General features: G+C 35.9%; 1 protein-coding gene across 4 annotated transcripts; it reads right to left on the bottom strand.

Moving 5' to 3' along the window:
* Window positions 1-10,894: 10,894 nt before the first annotated feature.
* Window positions 10,895-25,625, bottom strand: LOC149820750 (uncharacterized). Of its 4 annotated transcripts, none has more exons than XM_089982425.1 (11): window positions 25,375-25,625; window positions 24,168-24,263; window positions 23,004-23,155; window positions 22,774-22,867; window positions 21,905-21,975; window positions 21,704-21,810; window positions 21,102-21,223; window positions 17,708-17,796; window positions 15,375-15,434; window positions 13,284-13,388; window positions 10,895-11,292 (listed from the first exon to the last, which is right to left on the bottom strand). In XM_089982425.1, the coding sequence occupies exons 1-11, from the start codon at window positions 25,538-25,540 to the stop codon at window positions 11,185-11,187; spliced, it is 1,170 nt and encodes a 389-aa protein (XP_089838551.1). In that variant the 5' UTR covers window positions 25,541-25,625; the 3' UTR covers window positions 10,895-11,184. The 4 variants fall into 4 exon arrangements, with proteins under 4 accessions (XP_089838551.1, XP_089838552.1, XP_089838554.1 ...); XM_089982426.1 differs by having other exon boundaries at window positions 24,168-24,260; XM_089982427.1 differs by lacking the exon at window positions 10,895-11,292 and adding an exon at window positions 12,744-13,171 and having other exon boundaries at window positions 25,375-25,607.
* Window positions 25,626-25,931: the final 306 nt, after the last annotated feature.

Raw genomic sequence — 25,931 nt, 5'->3', positions numbered from 1 at the left:
CTTATATGTGAGCAACTACCAATTTCTCACAAAGTGACATGATAATAAGAAAATCAACAGTTCAAGAAAGCATGCATGACCTGTTCCATTTGAAAATCTTTTGACATTTTTAAGTGGCACAGAGTACAGAGACCAATAACCAATTTCACCTTTTGATTGTTTGCTATGATGCAAAAGTTGTTCTTTCCAAACCAAGCCAATTGAATGTGCATACAAAGATATCATACGATCTGTCAACATTGACATGTGGAAATTTCCTTTCAATGTTGATGAACTATCAAGTATATATGGATGCCTACCACTGGTCATTGGAAAAGCATAAGGAACTAGGTTGAACACTTTTGCATGTTTTGATAAATCAATGGAAGAGTTGAAAGTCTCATCTAGCTCAAATATCTTAAGCTTAGATGAAGAATGCTCCACTGAAGTTTGAGTAGTAATTCTATTGGCTTTAACAACTATGCCTTGTTCATGGGACATGCGTCCTAACTCTAGCTGAACCGAGTGACATGGATTGAATGAAGACAACATTTTCTAAAGGTTTTTGAGCATTATTTGAAAAGCATATTGGAGAAGAGTTTGGTACTTCACAATTTTCAATTGTAATTTTCTCTACCTGGAGTTTCATTTTTGTGTTGGCTTCACCTAGCTTGGATAATGAGTATTCATGGACAACATTATTCTTATAATGATTTTTTTTATCTTATGATTATTTTGGATTTCTCATTATTTATAAATCAATATTAAAATACTCTTTCTTAAAATGAAAAACAATATACTCATAATCAAAGGGTGTAGAAATGTAAGTATTGACGAAATTGACAATTTTATCATATTTTATCTTTGCCATTTTGGATGTTTCTTATGCATACGACTAATGCGACAATGAAACTATTAAAACAAAATGCACATTAATTCATTAAGAACAACATTATTCTTGTCTTTGATATCATGCTTGGATAGTGTTTTTATTCCGACACATGGGTGTGTATTTATAATGTTAAAAAAATCAACGGTTCAAAAACTTTGTAATATTCTTAGGCTCCGAATATCATTTTTTTCATAAAAACATGTGATCCAAGTGTGGATTCTTCTTAAATCGACGATGTCCAACACATTTATGGGGTCAGAACTGCAAAAAAACAATGGAAGGGTAGAAAAACTCATTTAGCACATATCACTTAGCACCTAATATGTGAGCAACTACCAATTTCTCAAAAAGTGATATGCAAATAAGAAAATCAAAAGTTCAAGAAAACATGCATTACCTGTTCCATTTGAAAATCCCTTAACATTTTTATATGGCACGGAGTACAAAGACCAAGAACCAATTGCACTTTTTGATTGTATGGTATGATGCAAAAGTCGTTCTTTCCTTATTCAAGAGAACCTATGTTAAGTGCACATGGACATGCATCCTAACTCTAGCAAGACCGAGTGACATGGATTGATTTAAGACAACATTTTGTGAAGATTTTTTAGCAATATTTGAAGACCATATTGGAAAAGAGTTTGGTACTTCACAATTTTCAATTGTAATTTCCTCTACATTCTCGAGTTTCATTTTTGTGTTGGCTTCACCTAGCTTGGATAATGAGTATTCATGAACAACATTATCCTTGTAATAAATTTTTTTATCTTATGATTCTTTTAGTTTTCTCATTATTTATTAATCATTATTGAAATACTCTCTCTTAAAAGGAAAAACAATATACTCAAAATCAAAAGGTATAAAAAGGTATGTATTGACAAAATTGACACTTTTATCATATTTTATCTTTGCCATTTTTGATATTTCTTATCCATACCACCAATGTGACAATGAAACTATTTAAACAAAATGCACATTAATCCATTAAGGACAACATTATCCTTGTCCTGGATATCATGCTTGTATAGTGCTTTTATTCTGACACATGGGTGGGTATTTACAATGTTCAAAAAATCAACGGTTCAGAACCTTTGTAAATTTTGTAAGCTCCAAATATCATTTTTTTCATCGAAAACACATGATCCAAGTGTGGATTCCACTTAAATCGACTGTGTCCAACACATCTATGGGGTCAGAACTACAAAAAAAAAACACTGGAAGGGCAGAAAAACCCATTTAACACATATCACTTAGCACCTAATATGTGAGTAGCTACCAATTTCTCACAAAGTGATATGCAAATAAGAAAATCAAAAGTTCAAGAAAACATGCATTACCTGTTCCATTTGAAATCCCTTGACATTCTTAGGTGGCATGGAGTACAGAGACCAAGAACCAATTGCACCTTTTGATTGTATGCTATGATGCAAAAGTTGTTCTTTCCAAACCAAGTTAATTTAAGGTGCATACAATGATATCTCAGGATCTGTCAACATTGACGTGTGGAAATTTTCTTTCAATGTTGATGAACTATCAGGTATATATGGATGCCTACCACTAGTCATTGGAAAAGCTTAGAGAACAAGGTTGAACACTTTGGCATGGTTTGATAAATCTATGGGAGAGTTGAAAGTCTCGTCTGGCTCAGATATCTTCAGCTTAGATGGAGAAGGTGCCATTGTTTGAGTAGTAATTCTATTGGCTTTAACGACTATGTCTTGTTCATGAGAACCTTTGTTAAGTGCATATGGGACATGCGTCCAAACTCTAGTAGGACCGAGTGACATGGATTGAATGAAGACAATATTTTCTGAATGTTTTTTTAGCGTTATTTGAAAGGGATATTGGAGAAGAGTTTGGAACTTCACAATTTTCAATCGTAATTTCCTCTACAGTCTGGAGTTTCATTTTTGTGTTGGCTTCACCTAGCTTGGACAATGAGTATTCATGGACAACATTATCCTTGTAATAAATTTTTTTATCTTATGATTCTTTTAGTTTTCTTATTATTTATTAATCATTATTAAAATACTCTCTCTTTAAAAGAAAAACAATATACTCATAATCAAAGGGTATAGAAAGGTAAGTATGAAGAAATTGATAGTTTTATCATATTTTATCTTAGATATTTTGGATATTTCTTATCCATACGACCAATGCGACAATGAAACTATTAAAACAAAATGCACATTAATCCATTAAGAACAACATTATCCTTGTCTTTGATATCATGCATGGATAGTGCTTTTATTCTGACACATGGCTGGGTGCTTATAGTGTTCAAAAAATCAATAGCTCAAAATCTTTGTAAATTGTTTAGGCTCCAAATATCATTTTTTCATCAAAAACACATGATCCAAGTGTGGATTTCTCTTAAATCGTTTGTGATCAATACATCTATGGGGTCAGAAATGCGAAAAAAACAATGGAGGGGCAGAAAAACCATTTAGCACATTATCACTTAGCACCCAACATGTGAGCTGCTACCAATTTCTCACAAAGTGATAATCAAATAAGAAAAGCAAAAGTTCAAGAAAACATGCATTATCTGTTCCATTTGAAAATCTCTTGACAATTTTATGTGGCACGGAGTACAGAGACCAAGTGCCGTTTGCCCATTTTGGTTTTATGCTATGATGCAAAAGTTGTTCTTTCCAAACTAAGTCAATTGAAGATGCATACAATGATATCCTAGGATTTGGCAACATTGACATGTGAAAATTTCCTTTCAATGTTGATGAACTATCAAGTATATATGGATGCCTACCACTTGTCATTGGAAAAGCTTGGGGAACTAGGTTGAACACTTTTGCATGATTTGATAAATCAGTGAGAGAGTTGAAAGTCTCATTTAGCTCAAATATCTTCAGCTAAGATGGAGAAGGTGCCATTTAAGTTTGAGTAGTAATTTCATTGGATTTGACAACCATGCCTTGTTCATGAGAACCTATGTTGAGTACTCATGGGACATGTGTCCTAACTCTATCTGGACCTAGTGACATGGATTGATTGAAGACAACATTCTCTGAAGGTTTTTTAGCATTATTTGAAAATCATATTTGAGAAGAGTTTGGTACTTCACAATTTTCAATTGTAATTTCCTCTATAGTCTGGAGTTTCATTTCTGTGTTGGCTTCTCTTAACTTGGATAATGAGTATTCATGGGCAATATTATCCTTGTAGTGATTTTTTTTTTATTTTATGATTGTTTTAGTTTTCTCATTATTTATTAATCTTTATTAAAATACTCTCACTTAAAAAAACAATATACTCATAATCAAAGGGTATAGAAAGGTAAGTATTGATGAAATTATCAATTTTATCATATTTATTTTAGCCATTTTGGATATTTCTTATCTATATGACAAATGTGATAATGAAACTGTTAAAACAAAATGCATATTAATCCATTAAGGACAACATTATCCTTGTCTTCTATATCATGCTTGGATAGTGCTTTTATTCCGACACATGGGTGGGTATTTATAATGTTCAAAAAATCAATGGTTCAAAATCTTTGTAAATTTTTTAGGGTTTAAATATCATTTTTTTCATCGAAAACACATGATCCAAGTGTGGATTTGTCTTAAATTGATCATGCCCAACACATCTATGGGGTTAGAACTGCGAAAAAAACACTTGAAGGGCAGAAAAACCCATTTGGCACATATCACTTAGCACCTAACATGTGAGCAGCTACCAATTTCTCACATAGTGATATGCAAATAAGAAAAGCAAAAGTTCAAGAAAATATGCATTACTTGTTTCATTTGAAAATCTCTTGACAATTTTATGTGGCACAGAGTACAGAGACCAAGTGCCATTTGCACCTTTTGATTGTATGCTATGATGCAAAAGTTGTTCTTTCCAAACCAAGTCAATTGAAGGTGCATACAATGATATCCCAGGATCTGGCAACATTGACATATAGAAATTTTCTTTCAATGTTGATGAACAATCAAGTACATATGGATGCCTACCACTGGTCATTGAAAAACCTTGGGGAACTAGGTTGAACACTTTTGCATGGTTTGATAAATTAGTGTGAGAGTTGAAAGTCTCATCTAGCTTAGATATCTTCAGCTTAGATAATGAAGGTGCCGTTGAAGTTTGAGTAGTAATTCCATTGACTTTGACAACCATGCCTTGTTTATGAGAACCTATGTTGAGTCCACACGCGACATGTATCCTAACTCTAGCAGGACCTAGTGACATGGATTGATTGAAGACAACCTTCTCTGAAGGTTTTTAAACATTATCTGAAAAGCATATTGGAGAAGAGTTTTGTACTTCATAATTTTCAATTGTAGTTTTCTCTGCTAGAGTTTCACTTCTATGTTGACTTCACCTAGGTTGGATAATGAGTATTCATAGACAACATTATCCTTGTTATGATTTTTTTTATCTTATAATTCTTTTAGTTTTCTCATTATTTATTAATCATTATTAAAGTACTCTCACTTAAAAAAAAAACAATATACTCATAATCAAAGGGTATAGAAAGGTAAGTATTGACAAAATCAATAATTTTTTCTTATCTATACAACAAATGCGACAATGAAACTATTAAAACAAAATGCATATTAATCCATTAAGGACAACATTATCCTTGTGTTCTATATCGTGCTTGGATAGTGTTTTTATTCGACATATGGGTGAGTATTTATAATGTTCAAAAAATCAATGGTTCAAAATCTTTGTAAATTTTTGAGGCTCTAAATATCATTTTTTTTTCATCGAACACACATGATCCAGGTGTGGATTGATCTTAAATCGATCATGCCCAACATATCTATGGGGTAAAAACTCCAAAAAAAACATCTGGAAGGGCAGAAATACCCATTTAGCACATATCACTTAGCACCTAACATGTGAGCAACTACCAATTTCTCACATATGCAAATAAGAAAAAACAAAATTTCAAGAAAACATGCATTACCTGTTTCATTTGAAAATCCTTTTAACATTTTTAGGTGTCACAAAGTCCAGAGACCAAGAACCAATTGCATCTTTTGATTATATGCTATGATGCAAATGTTGTTCTTTCCAAACCAAGTCAATTGAAGATGCATACAATGATATCCCAGGATCTGGCAACATTGACATGTAAAAAATTTCTTTCAATGTTTATGAACTATTAATATATATGGATGCCTACTACTGGTCCTTGAAAAAGCTTGTGCAACTAGGTTGAACACTTTTACATGATTTGATAAATCAGTGGGAGAGTTGAAAGTCTCATCTAGCTCAGATATCTTCAGCTTAGATAGAGAAGGTGTCATTGAAGTTTGAGTAATAATTCCATTGGCTTTGACAACCATGCCTTGTTCATGAGAACCTGTGTTGAGTGCAAATGTGACATGCTTCGAAACTCTGGCGGGACCTAGTGACATGGATTGATTGAAGACAACATTCTCTGAAAGTTTTTGAGCATTATCTAAAAAGTTTATTGGAGGAGAGTTTGATACTTCACAATTTTCAATTGTAATTTCCTCTACAGTTTGATGTTTCATTTCTCTGTTGGCTTCACCTAGTTTGGATAATGATTATTCATGGACAACAAGATCCTTGTAATGATTTTTTTATCTTATGATTCTTTTAGTTTTCTCATTATTTAATAATCATTATTAAAATACTCTTAAAAAGAAAAACAATATACTCATAATCAAAGGGTATAGAAAGGTAAGTATTGACGAAATTGACAATTTTATCATATTTTGTCTTAGCCATTTTTGATATTTCTTATCCATACGACAAATGCGACAATGAAACTATTAAAACAAAATGCATATTAATCCATTAAGGATAACTATTTTAGTGCTTTGATAGAGTCAATTTTAATACTCATCCAATAAGCATAACTATTAAAACAAATTGCATACACATCATGAGATATAACTTTGGGGTTGGATCCCCAACCTAAATATATCATTATTGGATCTGAATTAGTGTTAGAGTGTTTTGAACGCAATGTTTAGTTGATCCAACATATGCCTCTAGTGGGCTTGGAAAGGTACATTTGATATGGCAAACTGTGAAGTCCATATGTCAAAACACAAAGTTTTTATTTTTTGAAATCATCACCTTCCATAGTCTTGATCTATGTGTAAGCATGACATCCGCATTTCCCATGGGCCCCACTGAATGTACATTGTATGGCTGTGATGAGACCATGGACAATGGTAATTTCAAAACACAAAAATTTTGTTTTTTGACATATCACTTGATTTGACCTCGCAAAGATAAGTTTTAAATTTGGATCTTTTTTACCTGTTTTGGCTGCATTTGTACCCGAACCACTCTTAGAACTCATTTGTTTCACAATAGTTACAGGCACTTTCATATGAAAGTGTACTTTTTTGGCACGACATGGAACAAATGTGGTTAGCAGGAAAATGGTTGGCCACATGTTCCCATGGGACATGGGTTATCAATTATCAATGCTTTTTATTTGTTCTGCTTTATAGGTTGGGGGAATCTGGGGTTAGGGTTTAGGGTTTTTTGAATGAGGTTAGGGGTAATTAGGATTAAGGCTCTACGTTTTCTTAAGGCATGTGTAGCCTTGTTAGAAAGATTTTTTGAAGCAACGACTGGGTGTTGTTAGCCCCCAAAAAATCTAGTTCACTCTGAGATCAAGTGTCAATACAAGAATTCGATATCAATTCCCATAATTAAATACAAGTAGGGGAATTGAAACCCAATTGTCAATCTTATAAAGCAATCCAAACAACAAAATTGGAGTCCTTGAGTATCTAAGAAATAAGATCTAAACCATTATAAGCAATAAACAGAGATGCTTCATGCATCCTATTATTCACTAAACATATAATAATGTTATGATAAATCTTTTTTATGAAACACCAACTAAAATATCAGTAGAAATAAGCACAGACCCATGAAAGTGTAATGTCTTAGACAACTAAAAAAAAGAACTCACTTGCAAAACTTGCCAAAAATGAAGCAGCAGAAAAAAGAGTAAAGAAACATGGGAGCAAGAGAATGCGAGTTCAAATGGACTTCAAAAGAGTCTACTTAGTGTATCTTTGTAGAATCATAATGAAGATACATGTCTATTTTAAATTGAGTATAATTTATCAGATATGATCTAAGATACAAAAAGTAATTTTAATAGGCTAAATGAGCATACACTTGATAGTAAAAAAATATAAGTAAAGATGATGGATTAGTTGGTTGAAATTATTGTGTTCGTATGGATAATACTGAGGTAAAACTCAAGATTATCATGTTAATTTTCTTTTTTATCACAAACTTATTACAAGGATAACCAGGTTTGGTTTGGTTTGGTTTGGTTGGAGTTCAAATTCAGGTCTTGGCTGACAAATTTTAAATTAGACTCAAACACGACCCAAGTTGGTTCATTTCTGGTTTCAGGTTTGGATATCACTCAAAAGCATAAAATCATATAGGTTTGCAGGTTTGGGTGAAAACAAGGTCAAGTCCAACTGGTCGTATTTTTAAATTGACCCACTTTTTAATCTGATTTAAAAATTAAATGCAAACCTTACCCAATTTGTTTTAGATATGGCTAAAAATTGTAACCCCATATAGGTCAACAAGTTTGAGTGTAAATTGGGTCAGGTTTAAGCGGGTTGGGTTTCAAAATAGACTGATTTTTAACCCTACCTAGTGTAAATTGGACCACGAGCATATCCACATTTGGCGTTGTTGGGTCATGCTTTGATTGAAGCATATATATTGAAAGGCATAATTGCAAGACATACGTAAATAGGGAAAGGTCCGTTTGAGCCATCACATTAAATTAATTCAAGCAAGCCTGAAAACTAAAGTTTAGTGCATAACCTATCTAGAATCTATTTACACTTCATGTAAGAGTTCATACGGCCCATTAGGTTATTAAAATTGGATCAATATGTTGTATTTTAAGTCCAATCTAAGCTTAGTGATTAAGAACAAATATTGATTATATTCAAGAAGGTACATATTGTATACGACCATTTGGATCGTGCATGAAAATGAGTTATTGATGATACAAATTTAGGTACATATCAGGTTTAGGTTTGGGCTGGTTTAGATACATACCGTACAACACTTCTTTGTCCAGGTATGAAATGACTTTGGGTGCACGTTGGGTTCAAGTTCGGAAAAGTTTGGGTATAGACTGTATGAAACTATTAAGGTTGGGTATAAAACTGGGTCAAGTTTAATCAGGTTTTAGTCTATATTTTTCATACCCAAGAACCAGCTCGTTTTTTATACATACCTAAGTTTTAGGCCCAACTAGAACACTTGGGTCTACCAAGTTTGGGTTAAGTCTCATCAGTTCAGGATCACTTTGGTTTAGATATATTTGACCTAGTTGATAAAATAAAATGGTTGAAGAAATTTGGATGAAAAGATTTCCGAAATTTATGCACAAACATCAAGATCTAGAAGAAGGAATTGTATCTGGATTCAAGACATTTGACCCAATGTAATTTGGACACATATCTAGCAATGTCTAACCATGAGAAATTGATAAAACAAAGTGAAAATAAGAAAATAAAAGGATGTTGATGGTAGTATGATTTTTAAAAAACAAGAAAATAAAAGGATGTTGAGTTTGTCATTCCACAAAATGCAAAGAAAGCATGATACATAACAAAAATAACCAACATCAATAAAAAAGTCTTGAAACTGACTTAATAATAAGAGTTTATCCCAATACTTGCTTAGAGACTTAATATGATAAACATAAAATGAACACTAATTGCTAAAACAAATTAACTTCCTCTTTGGCACTTCTTAAATTTCCTTTGTATAGTTTCTTGCAATAATAGAAGGGAGCCTTTCCCCATGGTTTTTCAGCAGAAATTAACTTCTTTTTTAGCACTTCTTAACTTTTTTTTCTTTTTAATTTTAATCGTTGATAAGATAAACATGGAATTCATGCACGAATCAAATGGTCACTAGTTTAGCAAAACCTTTTTATGTCTTGCAAAAGAAAAAAACATGCATGATGCATATTAGTAATACACATAGAGACATGATAATAAATTGGACTATGTCAGTCTAATTCTTGATAAATGAAATTACTATCAATCTAATGATCTAGAACATACCACTTTTTTTCCCTTAGTCGATGATTTTGGAGATCATGGTGGGTGGTGGGAAATAAGTTAAAAAGGGGTAACTCAAGTGGATACATACAAAACATCACATAAAGCTTTTCTTATCTGCTGTCAAATATCTTTTAAGGCTTTTAACTTTATCCTTTATGACCATATAATGCACAATAAGCAATAATCTAAAGAAAACACATCTGAAAAACTTATCATAAATGAGGTAGCAGAAACACAACTGAAAAACTTGCCAAAAATGAAGCAGTAAGAGGCAATACTTTGTGGACCCACATAGTTGAGGAAAGAACAAGGGAACGTGAGAGTCTAAGATGAAGATACATGTCTATCTTAAATAAGTCTAATTTATCTGATTTGATACAGTAAAACGAAATGATAAAAAAAATGGTCGGTTCCAATTGGACTTGGATCAGGTAAACAAATATGGTGAGAAACACCAAAATAGGTTCATTTTTTACTTTTTTCTCAGTAGATATTAGCTATTTATGGCGGACCCAGTACCTGAAGACTCTTTATCATAATTAGAACGTGAAATACGCTGTGGGTGCATTTGTCCGCTGCAGAAAAGGCCCCATTTCTGCATAAACAGGTGGAATTCCCACACAACCATATTATCCTCATCTTTGTTAGCGTAGGTGAGACCCTTGCCAAAACAGGATAATAAGTCCTCACTACCTTGTGTTGGGACGTTGCAAGATCAAAACCCAATGGTACCTTGTATAACCTGTGGGGGTCTGACTAACCCCAGCTTGCCTATAAAAAAAAAGTATGTGCCACCAAACACGCTCTAAGCAGCCCAAATGCAAACCCATGTTCGCATTGTCACTCCCCAACCTGTTTGATTTGTAGTCAGGTCTTCATTTCCCAAATCTCAGCTGGCCACTCGATCTTAGATACGACCCATCTCACAAGCCACATCAAAAGGTGAAACAAAAGACACTAATGTTTAATTTTAAAAGGAAAAAGTACCATCTTTTCCTTTGTTAGCAGATATCAAATTTTTTGTCTCCATAAAAATATACACTGGACTACTACTCAAAGCCCAAAATACTTTCAATATCATAACTCATGCCAAAAAAGTTAGCTCTTTCAATGGTAACCAAATATCATAAGATGCCACGACCATGTATTTCTGCCGGTTCTCCGCAGATTTCGTTGGTGTTGGGCAGAGCAATCTCATGAAAACAATTTCTTCTAGCTTCAACAGTGCAAAATTTAGTTGGCAACAGGTTTATCTTCGACATTAACCGTCACTTGTAGGCCCATAGTTAGCAGGTGTTGGAGCATGGCAGTGACATCACTCTTCAAGCGAGCTGAGAACTCCTGATGCAGATCAAAGAGATGAGATTTAGATAAAACCACCCAAACGCTATAGGCCTGGTCAAAGACAATCTGATGACTGAAGCAATCACCAAAACATATAAGATACCAATTGAACCTCGACTACCCAAACCCAATTGCTTCATTAAGGCAGATATAGGATTTATAGGAATCATTAATGTCATGAAGGGGTAAGCTTATCCATTGACTTATAAAATGAGAAAAGCAGCCCTAGCTTTCAAATAATCATGATAGTAAACATTCAAATAAGAAGAAAAGAAACCCAAGTTTAAACTTCAAAGGGTGTTCGTGTTGTTGCGTTAAGGACATGCTAAGGAAAAACATTAAAGGAAAAAACCTAAATCCATTGTACAGTACCATGTATATGATGCATGAATAACATTTTGTAGTGCCTATGTCACCGTTTACCTGATTTTTCACTTGCTATGGGGAGTTGGTAATAGAAAAAGCACATGAATGTGCCCGGGACAAATGAGACAGCTGGATGGTTAAGTCACACTATCATAACCGAGGGCTCTTGGGTTCAAATCCCACGGGGGATATCTCCTAGCTTGTCCGTGAAAAGAAAAAGTACATGAATGAACCAATAGGAAGTTGAAGCTATATCCTGAGAAGGAAGCTTACAGCTATCTGGCCAATGGCAAGAAGTGACATCAACAAACTCTAGAATAAGAAATAATTCCCGAAGGTAGAAAAGAACATCCTCTTTGTAAATAAATATACTTCAACATAATATTTTGAAATCATCATCACCATCAAGCATTATTTTGAAATCATATCTACCAAATTGGGTAACTAAATTTTCCAATTACACATTTCAACCTTCCAATTATTTTGGAACAAAGAAAAATTGCATTCTAGAGCAAGATTTGAGGTTTACATCTGCAGATCAATCTTTTAAGGAATCTAGATTCAAAAGCATATGGAAGATTCTGGTGACCACTTTAGAAAGAGGACCTGACCAGAGGGATGGCAGGCTGCAATATTGGTGCGTCACCAAACTCTAGCACCAGGCCTATCCCCGACCAACCCACTACATGAGTAATTTTCTGGAATTGCATGAAATACATAAATTTTCATAGTTTGTGCTTCAACTCTTAATGAATTCATCTGTTTGTAGTCTCAAGGGTCTGTTTGGGAGCCGGTTTTGGAGAGATGAGAAGGGTGATGGGAGTGGAGAAGAGAATGGGTGATGAGGCTGGAGTTGTCAACTACATCCTTGTAAGGATGTAGTTGAAAAAAGTGGCCCATCTCCACTGTCAACACCACCATTCCCATCTCCCAAATCCGGGTTTCCAAACACCAGTGAGGTTAGGTGGGATTCATTAAGTGCCAATCTCTGGCTCCCACACAGCCAAAATGTACCTTCCCATCCACACTCATGTCATATGCATGCCTGATGGCCATACCCGTACCCATGTGACATAGCATAAAGGTCAAGTTTTTAATGGTACATTCACTTTCTACGAGTTATTCACAAAATTCTTGTGTGTCCACGTCTACCATTGTTATTATTGCTATCATTTGCTATGGTATTGGGGATCTAGCATTAAAAGTTATATCTATGTTACAGCAACTCCAATACAAAAATGATGCACTCTTATACCAACTACTAGGGATTGATTTCATCATAGCATTAAACACTGTGATCTTGTCAGCATTCAAAATTACAATTGAGACTGCATTTCACTGTGAATCAGTAGAACTAGCAGCTTAACACCACTAAGAAATGAATAGCTCATCTTAGTTTCTAAGCCTGTTTGGACTATCAAGGGCACTCTCTGATCAAACCCTGTTGGGCCAGCCCCATTTTACTGTCATTTTTTATGGCAGCCTTAATTTAGAGAAGATAACAATGCCACTGCAGTACAAAGTGGATAGGCAAAAACCAACAAAATGAACCAATCAAATTGCATTAGCAAGAAACTCATGAAAATTTTTCCCCAAAGATAAATTACAAAAAAGAATTTTACCTTTCTTTCTTCCTTGGGTTGTTGCTTTTTTACTTCTGCAGTCCAGTTGCTCACTAATTTCTGCAGCTCTACTTGAATTGATGGCTTCTTTGTATCAGGAAGATTCTAACAAGTGGAAAATATAAGATTAATCCTGAAATTTAGTAAATATAAATCCCATCTGATTCATAGATACGGGATGAATGCACTTGCGTTCATGAAAGAATGGGAAACAAACCATATAACATAGAAGAAAGATGGGTGATTACACTTTAGGAACAACCACCATAAATACAACACACTCAATTGAAAAAGAGGAAAAACAAAAAGAGAAAAGATTCCATCAAATTCAGTGTTGCAACTGTCTCAGAGCCAACAGAGGTTATTTCATCGGATATACCAAGGAAAGAATAAAAAACATCAGGGAAAATCATGCATTTTAACATGCAAGGGTCATGCATTTTTTCTAGCCCAAAAATGAAAAAGGAAAAGAGATGAGTGAGAACCATGTCAGCAAAGTTTAATTACAAACATAGTCACAAATATCGGTATCGGCTATATCTCGGAAAGCTTTGTTGTCAAAGGCAGTTACTAGGCAACCTAGGCGCAGCCCCACTCCTGGGAAATTGGGTTTGGGCGGCGGGGCCCTATTTTACCACCTAGGCTGGGACCGCCTGGGTGGTGGAGCTGATTTTTTTCTGTTGACCCTTGGTAGTATAAAAAGGGGAACGGCGTAACGCCTTTCCCCCTTTTCACTCTCTCTCCCTCTCTCGCCCTTTCGTTTCTCCTTTTCGCTCTCTCTCTATCTATCTATCTACATCTCTCTGTCTCTCTCTTGGTTTCTCACCTCACTCTGTTTTTTGCAGCAAGAAGAAGAATCTCTCTCTCTCTCTCTCTCTCTCTCTCACACACACACACACACACACATTTTTTTTGCTTCTTCTTCTCTTTCCTTTTTCCTTTTATTATAATATATATATATGTAATGTAATCTATATATAATCTGTTTGACTGTTTCTAAGTTATATTTCGGGTAGACTGCTTCTGAGTTATGTTTGTGAGTTATATTTCTGAGTTATATATCTTTGTGTGCAATTCATATATGATCTGTTTGACTGTTCTTTTTCACAGTTCACACTTCACATGCACCCACACACGCAGCTGCTGATGCACACATATATGTTTGTTTTCTGTGTAAATATATATAATTATATATATTAACATATCATAATCATATATTATAATATTCTATATTTCAGTTATATATTATATATTTTGTGTTTCAGTTATTATAATATGTATAGTATATTTATTCTGTGTTTGTCTATTGCTTATTGTTGATTGATTTTATGTTGTATACATGTTTAATATTAATTTCAGCAGTTTGTTTATATATTTTGTATATTTTTTTAATTGGGGTACTGACTAGTCTGCCCAGGATCCACCTAGCGCCTTTGACAACTAAGGGTTATTTCTCGCGATATTATAGGTTTGGTGATAAATCTTGAAAAAATCTCAGGTCTTAAAAAAATAAAAATAACAAAATAAGAAAATATCATGTTTAGATAATAAAATAAGTAAGCAAAAAATGCAAAATAAAGAAGAAAACACATTTAAGATGTAGAAAATAAATAAAAACAGTAACAATAATTGATAATATCGTGATATTATCAAATTGGCAATATTTTGCCTATAATATCGTCTTCTGAAAATACAGCAATAATATCGTGATATTTTAAAAATATCCTGATATTTTAAAAATGTCCCGATATTTGTGACTATGATTATAAATATACAACATGAAATGACTACTTTGAACTTATAAAAATACAAATCTTACAAGGGAACAGACTGGTGCAATTTGCACTTGAAGAACCAGAGGAAAAAATAATAACCCAAGGTATGTGGTTAACTGAGTTATCACAAGTAAAAAAATACAACATGAAATCCAAGAAGTTTGAACTTGAAAAAAAAAATTACAAAAGTGTGGCACTCTTACCAACAGACACCCTAGATAATATCAACTCTAAATGAATGTCTGCTGATTCATCATGGAAATCACGTGTCATTGTATGCCCAGGTTGCAATATAAAAGATATTTCAAAAGTATACCTGACTAAGCACATGAATGGTAGCAGCAGCATTCTCAGGTTGACGTTGAAGTAGATAACCCTACAGAAAACATACAATAAAACAGAACTTTCAGATTTCACATATTCCTTGACCACAAAATTACCTATTCATGTTGTCAGTTACCATGACACTGTGAGATCAGAATACAATCCAGTAGGTAATTAGGTTTTTCTCTGGAATAGACTAAAGTGTTCCTGGAACTTTCCCAAGGCAAATACAACCGCCTCATTTTTCAAATTTGAACACATTAGGTATAATGAAAAGAACAACACTTCAATAGTCACCACACACAACCACAAACAAACAACAGATTATGTCATGAAGGTAATTATTACCACATGTTTTGATGCACTGAGATGAAGATGTACTGCCAGACTTGCATTACCCTACAGGAATTAAAAGGAGACACAAGATCCCAGTGTTTCTTTGGAGGAGAGAACAACATCAAGCTTATCAATGTAATGTCCACATAATCAAAGGGTTCAACTGCTCAGAAAATATCCAGAAGCCATCAGATTTGGTTTTGGATTTGAAAAGTAGACTGATCGTTGTGATATTCAGCCTTCAGTATGTCACACGGACTCGGCTAGGGGGTCGACGCACCCACGTCAACACGCCCCGACACGGGTGCGGCTTCGGACACAGGGCGGACACGGTCAACCAAGTGTCAGACTCGGTCAACGCACTGGGGCCGAGTCCGTCCACATTTTGGACTCGGTCAACTTTGACCGAGTCTATTTTTGTCTATTTTAGGGGAAAAAACTAAAAAAAATGATTTTTTTATACGTTTTAAATATATATATATATATATTGTACCCGTGTCCAAAATTTTTGAAATTGCTCCGCACCCGTGTCACACCCGTACCCGCACCCACACCCATGTGACATAGCCTTCAGTAATAGCCACTTATCACGGTTGATTTGGGAGAATTAGCTTGTCTACAGACTCAGAACCAGCAGCTCTTGCAGAGGCAGCGGTTAACAAAATATTGGACTGACATTACATCAACAACAACAACTACGCCTTCATCCCAAAACAATTGGGGTCGGCGATATGAACCAAAAAAAAATATCATTCTGGGTCTTCCACATGAATCCTTCTCCTCCAATCATTTTTATCCAATGCCATGTCCTCGGTGAGGTTCAAAGCATTCATATCCTTTCCTATCATCTCCATCCATGTCTTCCTAGGCCTACCCTGACCTCTTTTAACTAATATATTTTCCCATTTCTCCATCCTTCTAACTGGAGCATCATTAGGTCTTCGCCGAATATGTCCAAACCACCGTAAATGATTCTCTCTCATCTTATTTTCAATGGGTACAACGCCTACCTTCTTACGTATCTGCTCGTTCTGAATCTTATCTTTTATTGTATTTCCACATCCATCTAAGCATACGCATCTCAGCTACACTCATTTTTTGGACTGACATTACATCAATCGGAAAAAAAATCATAGAATTGCAATTCGTTATTTATTGAGAATATTTGCTATGATCATCAAATCCAAAAGGGCTACGAGATCCACCATGACTACCAGAGTTCAGTTTTATGGCCTCTCTAGTTTAAGTAAATCTCACTAGCATGAAGCCTACTAGAGGGATAGGAGAGAAGAATATCATAAAATACTATGAAATTAGACTCAACTCAAATTTTAGGGATCAACCACCACCCTGTATAGACCAGAATAAACTATTTCTATAGGATGCACAAGAAGCTGTCCAAGTTTGGGAATCCCCATGTGCTACAGTCAGTAAACAGAACTTATGTCCATACATGTGCTGACCAACTTTATGAGAGGGTGACGGTTGGCTGAATAAGAGCCTTCATGACTCTTGAAGAAGTTTCTCAAACTGGTTGCTGGGGTTGACATCAAGCATGGAACAGAGGGCTCATTCCAGGTTGCAAGGGTGTCATTGAAGGCATGATTGCAATTCAAGAAGCTTTGGTTCAGCAAATTTGAAAAAGAGATAAATTGAAAAATAGAGAATATTTCCTCATTGGTTTGTGGTGAGGGTCACACACTCATTCTACGCTATTTGTAGAGGGTTCACGAGGCTGGATTTCTTCAAAATGAAGGTCTTAAGAGTGTGAAGAAGATAGCCTTCTTTCTTAATGGAAGGAAAAGTTTTGCCATTCACCAACTTGGAATCTCCCCACTAAAAAATGAAACACATGCAAACACTCAATTTTATTTTACTTAAACGTTTTAGCTAGTTTAGCATATGCATTTCTTCTTTCATATGAAATGCCATTGTATAGTAAATCCCATGAAATATAAAACCCTAGGAGAAAAGGATACAGTCTCCCACCTTGGCACAAGCAAAAGCACTTAAAATAGTGTGCTGCTTCCCAGATTTTGATCTAAGCTCCTCAATTTCCCATAGGGACTCTGCCCTTCCTGCAAATTTGGATAACCAGAATATATAAATTGTCAGCCAAAAAATAAGAGCAACAGACAAGTGTTACACCTGCACATGATACTGAACAAACAAAACCATGAAAATAAAAAAGACACCAGGCAAGAAAGCTAATAGTGCCATAAAACCTAAAGGAAATGTAGCTTGGTGTGATGACATTAAGGGAAGTTGACTATAATTTTCAGATGTCTCAGATAATCACTTCTAGGTGAGAGTTTCAAATGTGCCGCATGGCAGGGAGGGTCCGGCAGCAGGTGCAGAGTTGGATTCTGGGGCTCCTATCTTCAGCCACTCAGTTTTGCACAACCAATGACTTAGGCTCTATTATATTTATGTGCTTCTGATATTACCGTTCAATTCACAACCTAGCATTAATAGATTTTTCTATCATTAACTTTGTATTTGTTGAAACTGTATGGCGTTTTGATTTTTATTTTATGTTGTAGAGGGTCAAGTCAAACATCAAAATATTGCTAGTAAACATAATGAAGTGAATACTAATTCACATTGATTGGACAGGCCATTCGACTGTCAACTTCATGAAGCATTTCACATTGATTGGACAGGCTATTCGACAGTCAACTGCATGAAGCATCTCTCTCTCTCTCTCTCTCTCTCTCTCTCTCTCTCTCTCTCTCTCTCTCTCTCTCTCTCTCTCTCTCTTAATAGAGAGAACATGCAAAACTACTCACGTTCAGTGAAGATGAAACCCCATAAAACTGGCCAGCACTATGGCAGGCTAAGATGTTCAAGGAGAAATATAGATTGAAAGGTTGGTTGTGGCAATGGTTGGAAACAAGGGATAAAAAACTGGTTCTCAACCATGGAAAGGTTGGCATTAAATTATAACAGGTTTTAAGGTTCAGATGAACATAGGATTGACAGATCTTACCTCCATTTGGCATGATCCCTTGATTGGGGAGAAACCCCTTTAGGCTCTATTTCCCAACACTCTTTTTATTGCAAGATTAAAAGATCGAACTGTTGTAAATGGTTGGAAGGATGCTAGCAGTTGGGATAGCATTACAAAGAGATTTGCATTAGATAGAGAACTGAATCATGTCTGTCATGGACACAATTTATTAAGAAATGGAAGCTGAAATGTAACAATGTAAGATGGATCATTTGTGGTGGCAATGCTCAATATCTGGTCAGTGCTTCATGACTCATGTCATCAAGCGACTGTTCTGAAAGGAGATGCCCCGTTTCCCAAGTAAGTGATACAGGTAAGGGACCATCTCCTCAGGTGGTGGTGTTTGGACTATTGGTTTCAATGGAAGGGCCATTAACACAAAAAAAATCTGAAAAAGAAAAGAAAAATAGAGGTATTTCACAAGCTAGAGATGCATGATGTGCATTACAGAAGATAGATGTTTAAATGGCTTATTGTGGTTGTACCTGCTCTTTCAGAGTTTGTTCCAAACTATGTCACATAGGTGCGGGTGTGGGTGCGGCAATGTGGCACTTTAAACAAATTTGGTGTGGGGGTGTGGGAGGGTATATATATAGAGAGAGAGGGGGGAGAGAGAAAGAGAGAGTTTGGGTCAAGATTCAAGTGTGGATCTATATTAAGATCCACACTTGATTCAGACCCACCTTTTTTAATAAAAAGAAACCCCCCTTTCTCTCTCTCTCTCGGGTGGGTTTCGACCGAGAGGGCATCCCCTCTCTCTCTCTCCGGCAGATTGGATGAATGGGAAGAAGAAGAAGAAGCGGAGGAGGAGGTAGGTAGCTGCTCACTGTTATGTGCTCTCTCTCTCTCACTCAAGCAGATTGAAAGAAGGAGAAGAGGAAGAGGAAGAGGTGAAGATGTAAAAATGTCTACGAAGAGACAATATGCATACAAGCACTAATACTTCACAAAAGATGTGCACAAAAGCACTCAAACCACACTTGAACAAATACGCACAAAGGCGTAAAATAATGCAAACATGCACAAATGCATGTAACAAGAATATATTGAATGAAAAGGAGGAGCTTGAGTCACTCAAGCCATAACAAATTACAAGGGGGAACACCCCTATTTATATACATCAAAAGAAGCCACAAGGGTGGCTCCCAAAGCAGTCGTTGAGAGCCCCCAATGGTCACATTTGTGACCGTTGGGGGCTCCAACGACTCTATTGGGGGGGGGGGGCTAGGTGGCGCAAACCAAAAAATAAAAGAAAAAAGAAAAGTAAAAAAAGAATAAAAAATACAAATAAAAGTTACAAGCATATTCCAAATGGAATATGCGTAAAATGGGAAATTATAGGAATACCCTTTCGGGTATATTTGGAAAATATATATATATAGAGAGAGAGAGAGGTACGTATACATGTATACGTCTCTCTCTCTCTCTCTCTCTCTCTCTATATATATATATATATATATATATATATATATATATAAAACTAAATTTAGGGATTACATTTTATCAGAAGGTCCAACCCTTCCTCTTCCTCTTCCTCTTCTTCCTCTTTCTCTTTCGTCTTCTTCCCTCTCCTCCTCTTTCGTCTTCTTCTTCCTTCTCCTCTTTCTTTTTTTTTCTTCTTCTTCCTTCTCCTCTTCTTCTTCTTCTTCCTCCTTGTTTCACTGACATAAAAAATATATATCTTCCTCCCTGTTTCACCGACATAATAAAAATATATATTGGGTCAAGATTTTTTTAATGGTCCACAGTCAAAGTTGACCGAGTCCATGTTGGACAAATATAAGCCTGAGTGTAGGTTGACCGCACCCAGGGTTATATTGACCGCACTGGGTGCCACACCCGCACCTGCATCGCGTCGATGCAGGTGCAGCACCCAGTTTAGCGAGTCCCTGTGACATAGGTTCCAAATGACCTGGTCAGACCAGGGTTGGGACTTCAATATGTTTGGTGTGGTGTCAAGGCAAGATTTCTATCAATCAATTCATCTGTCTGATATAAATTTTGCTAACAAACTTCAGATCAATGTATATTTTTCCCTCCACTCAAACTATAACTCACTAATTGATAAAAGATATTTTGGAGTTGAGTAAACATTGGCTTCTCACTTTCGGAAATGGCAAAACTGAGGCTTGTAGTTCCCTTGTCTCATTCATGACTAAAAACACTTCCAAAAACCATTTAATAAAGAGCAGTATGTCATCAAAATAACTAGATAACTCTGGCCCAAGAATTAGTCATTGCAACATTTGCACCTCTGTTACAGCAAGACTTCCTTTTATGTTAAACACTTACAGCCAATGTGTCTAAATCCAATTATAAATCTCAGTATAGAGCATCAACATGATGGTTTGAGTTAAAAAAAAGAGGTCTTACCTGTTTTTGCAGCAAAGTCCATCCAAATGTCATAAGCAGTTCGATGCAGTTTTACTCCACTTCTAATGAATTTCTTTGTAAGCTTACACATCAGATCCCAGTCCCCCACATTGTAACAAACACTGCAATAAGTTTATGCAACTTCAACACCAACTTAAAAAAAATTGGTGCCCAGATGAAGCATTTGAACCCATGAAATAGTATATCAGAGTTGCATGATTGCCACTATGCACTTCCAAAGAAAAGGGTTGCTAATAAAACAAAGATATAAAACAACTCAAAACAACATATGACCGATGGAATGTGCACTTAACTATTTGAAGGAGATTTTTCATGGGATAATTAAGCTTCTCAAAGTATTTGAAATTATGCTCTAACAAATAACAATAAACTTTCATATGTTTCATGAGAAATTTGTCAAGAAGTACCCCAGAACCAAAAGCAGATCCTTTTGTTTTACAGAAAAAAACACATCCTCTTTTTTCGGAAGATCAAATGACTGTTGCAAAAGGGACAAGCAAGTTTTATTTATTAGCAAGCCAATTTCATACACACTCTAGCAAATAAATAAATATTCCAACCGCCAGATAGAACTGTTGTACCTGAAAACTATGTCTGCCGTGGTTGGTTGTAGTTGTAAGGAATTCCTTTTCATGACTTGCAATATTTTAACCATGGCTTTTACATCATTTTGCTCTTTCGCATACAACTACAGCCCCATCTCAAGAAGCCAAACAATGTTAGGCAATGGCATTGCCAAATGAAAAAGTTGAACCAATAGAATAGACTAGTATGGGAATCACCAGCAGGTAATGAGCAGACCCAACACTTGGGGTTAAACCATATACATTGTGATTCCAAAGTACCTTCTGTCCTGCACTGACAAAAATAAATTAATTAAAAATTAGAAAATACATTTGTAATAGAATGAAATAAAAATGTAAAAAATAAATTCACTTATTTTTCTTGAAAAACAGCCAATAAAAACATAGATAACATAATAAAATTATGATGCATATATTTTAATCTATCACATGGGTACGGGTGCGAGCGGGTACGACACTGCGATTTCAAAAATTGTGGGTACGGGGGAGACAGCTATATATATATTGGGGATATTGGGGGTGTGAATGATTTTTTTTTAAAGAAAGAGAGAGGGTACGAAATTTTATAAAATAAAATGTAAAAGGGTTGTCCCTTTTTCTTTCTCTTGAGGCTTCAACAGAAGAAGAAGAAGAGGAAGGAGAAGAAGACAAGTGCCAGGTACACCTCTCTATCTCTATCTCGGTTTCTTCCTCTTCTTCTTCTTCTTCTTCTTCTTCTTCTTCTTCTTCTTCTTCTTCTTCTTCTTCTCTCTGCAAAAAGAAAGCTGGATTTTGGGTTGGGTCCTAGTTAGACCCGACCCAAACTGACCCACAGCGTACTCATGCTGCACCTGGTACCTGTACCCATACCCAGGTGTGTCGAAACAGGTACGGTGGATCGTTTGCCGTGTCTATGTTACACAGATTTTAATGAAAATATCATGATATTTTGGCATTTAAAATGGCAACCTAAAATATCGCATTTTTTTAAACATTTTCAAAATATCACTACAAATATTTGTCGTGCTGATCAGAAAAGAAAGAAAGAAAAGAGACCTCCTTCCCTGGAAAAGGTTTCAATCTCATACCAAGGTCTAGAGCACCAGCACGTGCACAAGCCTCTGCAACTTTCATACAGTATTGGGAGTTGAAATTATCATGGATGCGAAGGTTGGACAGCCGCTGCAGCAAGAGAACATTCAATTAGTATATGGATAATCAGATAAAGAATGTATCTGCATGTTGGAAACAAATCTCTTATCCACCAAAGAGTGTTTTAGGAGGAGAAAGCTTATTTGTTGATCAGTTAATCACTAACAAAAGTCCGAAGTCTTTGCAATATTTGAAACAGAAGCTTCACATCTTCCCGGTTCACACAGCTTTCAAACATAGCCCTCAGCCAAGCATTTGGAGGCATTGTTCGAGCTTCGACAGATTTGAGCATTTTCAGGTAGAGGTCCTGTACAACCTCTGCATTGCAGCATCACAAACATGTCAGTACTAAAATCTTATAGTATGTACAAAATGCATGCAAAGGCTGAGATTAGGAAGCCTTATATCTGCATGGTCTGAGGGCAGAAAATAAATGTCAATCATAAGGCAACACATAATTAACCAGAATAATAGAATATCCAAGAGGATGAGGAACCTCTTCTGGGGAGCAAAAAGAAAGAAAACATCTTTTGTCCTAAGAAAAATGATTGGGAGATAATAGCTAACATAAGAAAAACCAACACATAAAACTGACAAAAACATATATGCATAAATGACAAAAAACTACTCAATTGATCATCTTTTCTGATATTACATTTGACCATTTGAGTTTGTAAGCATTTGAGTTTGTCGCTTACACAAGAAAAATATGCCTGGACCTATGATCCTTCATTTGCCATGGTCTGGTAAAATAGTGAAGGGTAAAATGGTATTTCATTTTTCAGACAAGGGAAACCCGGATGGTTAAAAGTAATCACAAAAGTTAGACAGTTGTATATTAATAGCTGATCTTTTTAATGTTTGAGAAAAGAAAACCTAGTTAACCATTTAATATAAAAACAATATGCTTGAAAACAAACTCTAGCATGAAATATCCTAACGAATAGAGGATAAAATTATATAAGAAAAGTCTAAATGTCCATTTATGGTTTTTCCAATACAAAGAGTGGATCTGTTTCAAATAAATGAATAAATAAACTAAGAAATTTTATAGAAAACCAGGAGCAATGATGTAGGATCTGATACAGTTCCCATACAGATCCATGCTACTGGAAAATTTCTTCTTATAAGCATATTTCACGAAGGCCTTTCAGGGCATCAAATTAATATATTGAGAAAACTGTACCGATTCGAAAGTCAGCTCTCATGCATGCGCATAACTACCACGCAGACACATGACATACCATTCAACTCAATCAAATAACCAAGAAAATCAAAGCACTGCCATGACATAGAAAGAGAAAAAGGTACTTATATGAAACTTCAAGACCTGTTGCACCGGTAGTATCCGTCTTTGTATCAGTACTCAAAGATGCCTTCAAAATTGTAGAGCAGAATGGCTGATCCAGAAGGCGCTCAGTTTCTTCTGCCCAAGACATGTGAATGTCAAAACCAGTCGTGAAACAAAATTAGCATTGCGATAGAGCAGGGGCAGCAAGAAGGCACACCAAGAAAAGTAAACCGATAGCTTGCAGTTGAATAATGAATCACCTAAATCTCTAGGTACACCATATTCAATCTCCTATGACAAAAAAAAAGTAGCATTGTAGGCCCACAAGTACATCAAATTAAACGAACGCAACTATTGAGCAAAAAGAGAGCAGCAAAAGAAATGGGAAACATAAATTAGCTATCCTAATTCAGAAAAATCACAAGGAAATCAAAAACCTCAAAGTCACTCTTAACAAATGCATCATGTAAAAGGAGAAAATTTTAAATAGATGACGCCATAATCTTCTATCCATCTATCAAGAACAACCAACATTTTCGCCCTATCACCCCAACTACCCTGGACGTTGGCATTCTTGAACTTTAAAAAAAAAAACTTAATTAGCAACAGTTCCGTAGGCACTGACACCGTTATGTGTAACAGCATCACGCGAAACGCACACTCTTTCGCCACACCATAAATAAAAAAGCATGTGTCCTCCTACTTCAAGGGCATAGAAGAAGAAGAACAACAATAGAAGAAGCTAAAACAACGAACCCCTTGTCCCAATGGGATTCGTTGAGCCTATCTTCCCCTCCTTCAAAAGAGGCACAACTGTGCTCCTACAAAGACCTACATCACCAAGTAGCGAGCTTTGTAGAAGAAATTCCAACTCCGAGTCGACAATGCCAATGGGAAAACAATGAAGAATCTCGAAACGAGAAGGCAAGAAAACCATCCCCACAAGAAAATCATCCTGATATACCAACGAAACGGATTCCACATTGCGCATTTCCACGTTCAAACAAGCAACCAAATGACACAATCCAATCAAAACTCGGATCACAAGTCATAAGAAACGCAAATCAATCCATAAACACATGATTCTCAAACCCTAGCTTAAACAGAACGAACGATTTAAAAAAATAAAATAAAAACGAAAGAATTGAGAATGGTCACGAACAGATTCGGGATTCCTCGGCGAATTTATACGCGAAGAATTCCGAACGAAGGATGAAAGAAAGAGCAAGGGATTGGATAAACTAACTTGGCGAATTCGAAGGCAGAATAGAAATGGTCGCGATTTTCCCGCACTGCAACGAAGAGTGAGGCGAGGAAAGGAACTTCTCCAGCGGGGACGAGAGGGATTGCTCGGAACGAAGGGTGGGAAACAGCGACGGCCTGAGTAAGCGAGTGTTTGGAGGAATCCTCATCGCGGGAATCGCTTTTCCTTCGTTCCGCAGACTCCAGAAAGAGAAGAGCTAGGCGTTCATCCGCAGTAGAAACCCTCGCACTTCAGCGAGATGAAAAATGGGTAATTAGGTCCGGGTTCGGGTCGGACTCCTGCTTGATCCTTATTTTGGATCTACCAGGTAGGGGTACCAACGGGTCGGATCTGGTTCGGACCCAAGTAGATTCAAACTCAGATCCAGATAGATGTACGGGTGCCAGGTCTGGAAATGATGGTATCGGGTCTGCTATATGAAGTCATACCCGGACCTTATAAGAATTACATGAACCAAACCTGGTCCATACCCTGTAAAATAATCTTTTTTTATCTTTTTTACATTGAAAATCACGGGTCTTAACCAAAACTCGGGTCAG

Source organism: Nuphar pumila, chromosome 12 (genome assembly GCF_984573655.1).
Source record: "Nuphar pumila chromosome 12, dmNupPumi1.hap1.1, whole genome shotgun sequence".
Lineage (NCBI taxonomy): Eukaryota > Viridiplantae > Streptophyta > Magnoliopsida > Nymphaeales > Nymphaeaceae > Nuphar > Nuphar pumila.
The sequence above is the reverse complement of the archived record's forward strand: the minus strand, read 5'-3'. Positions and strand labels throughout refer to the sequence as shown.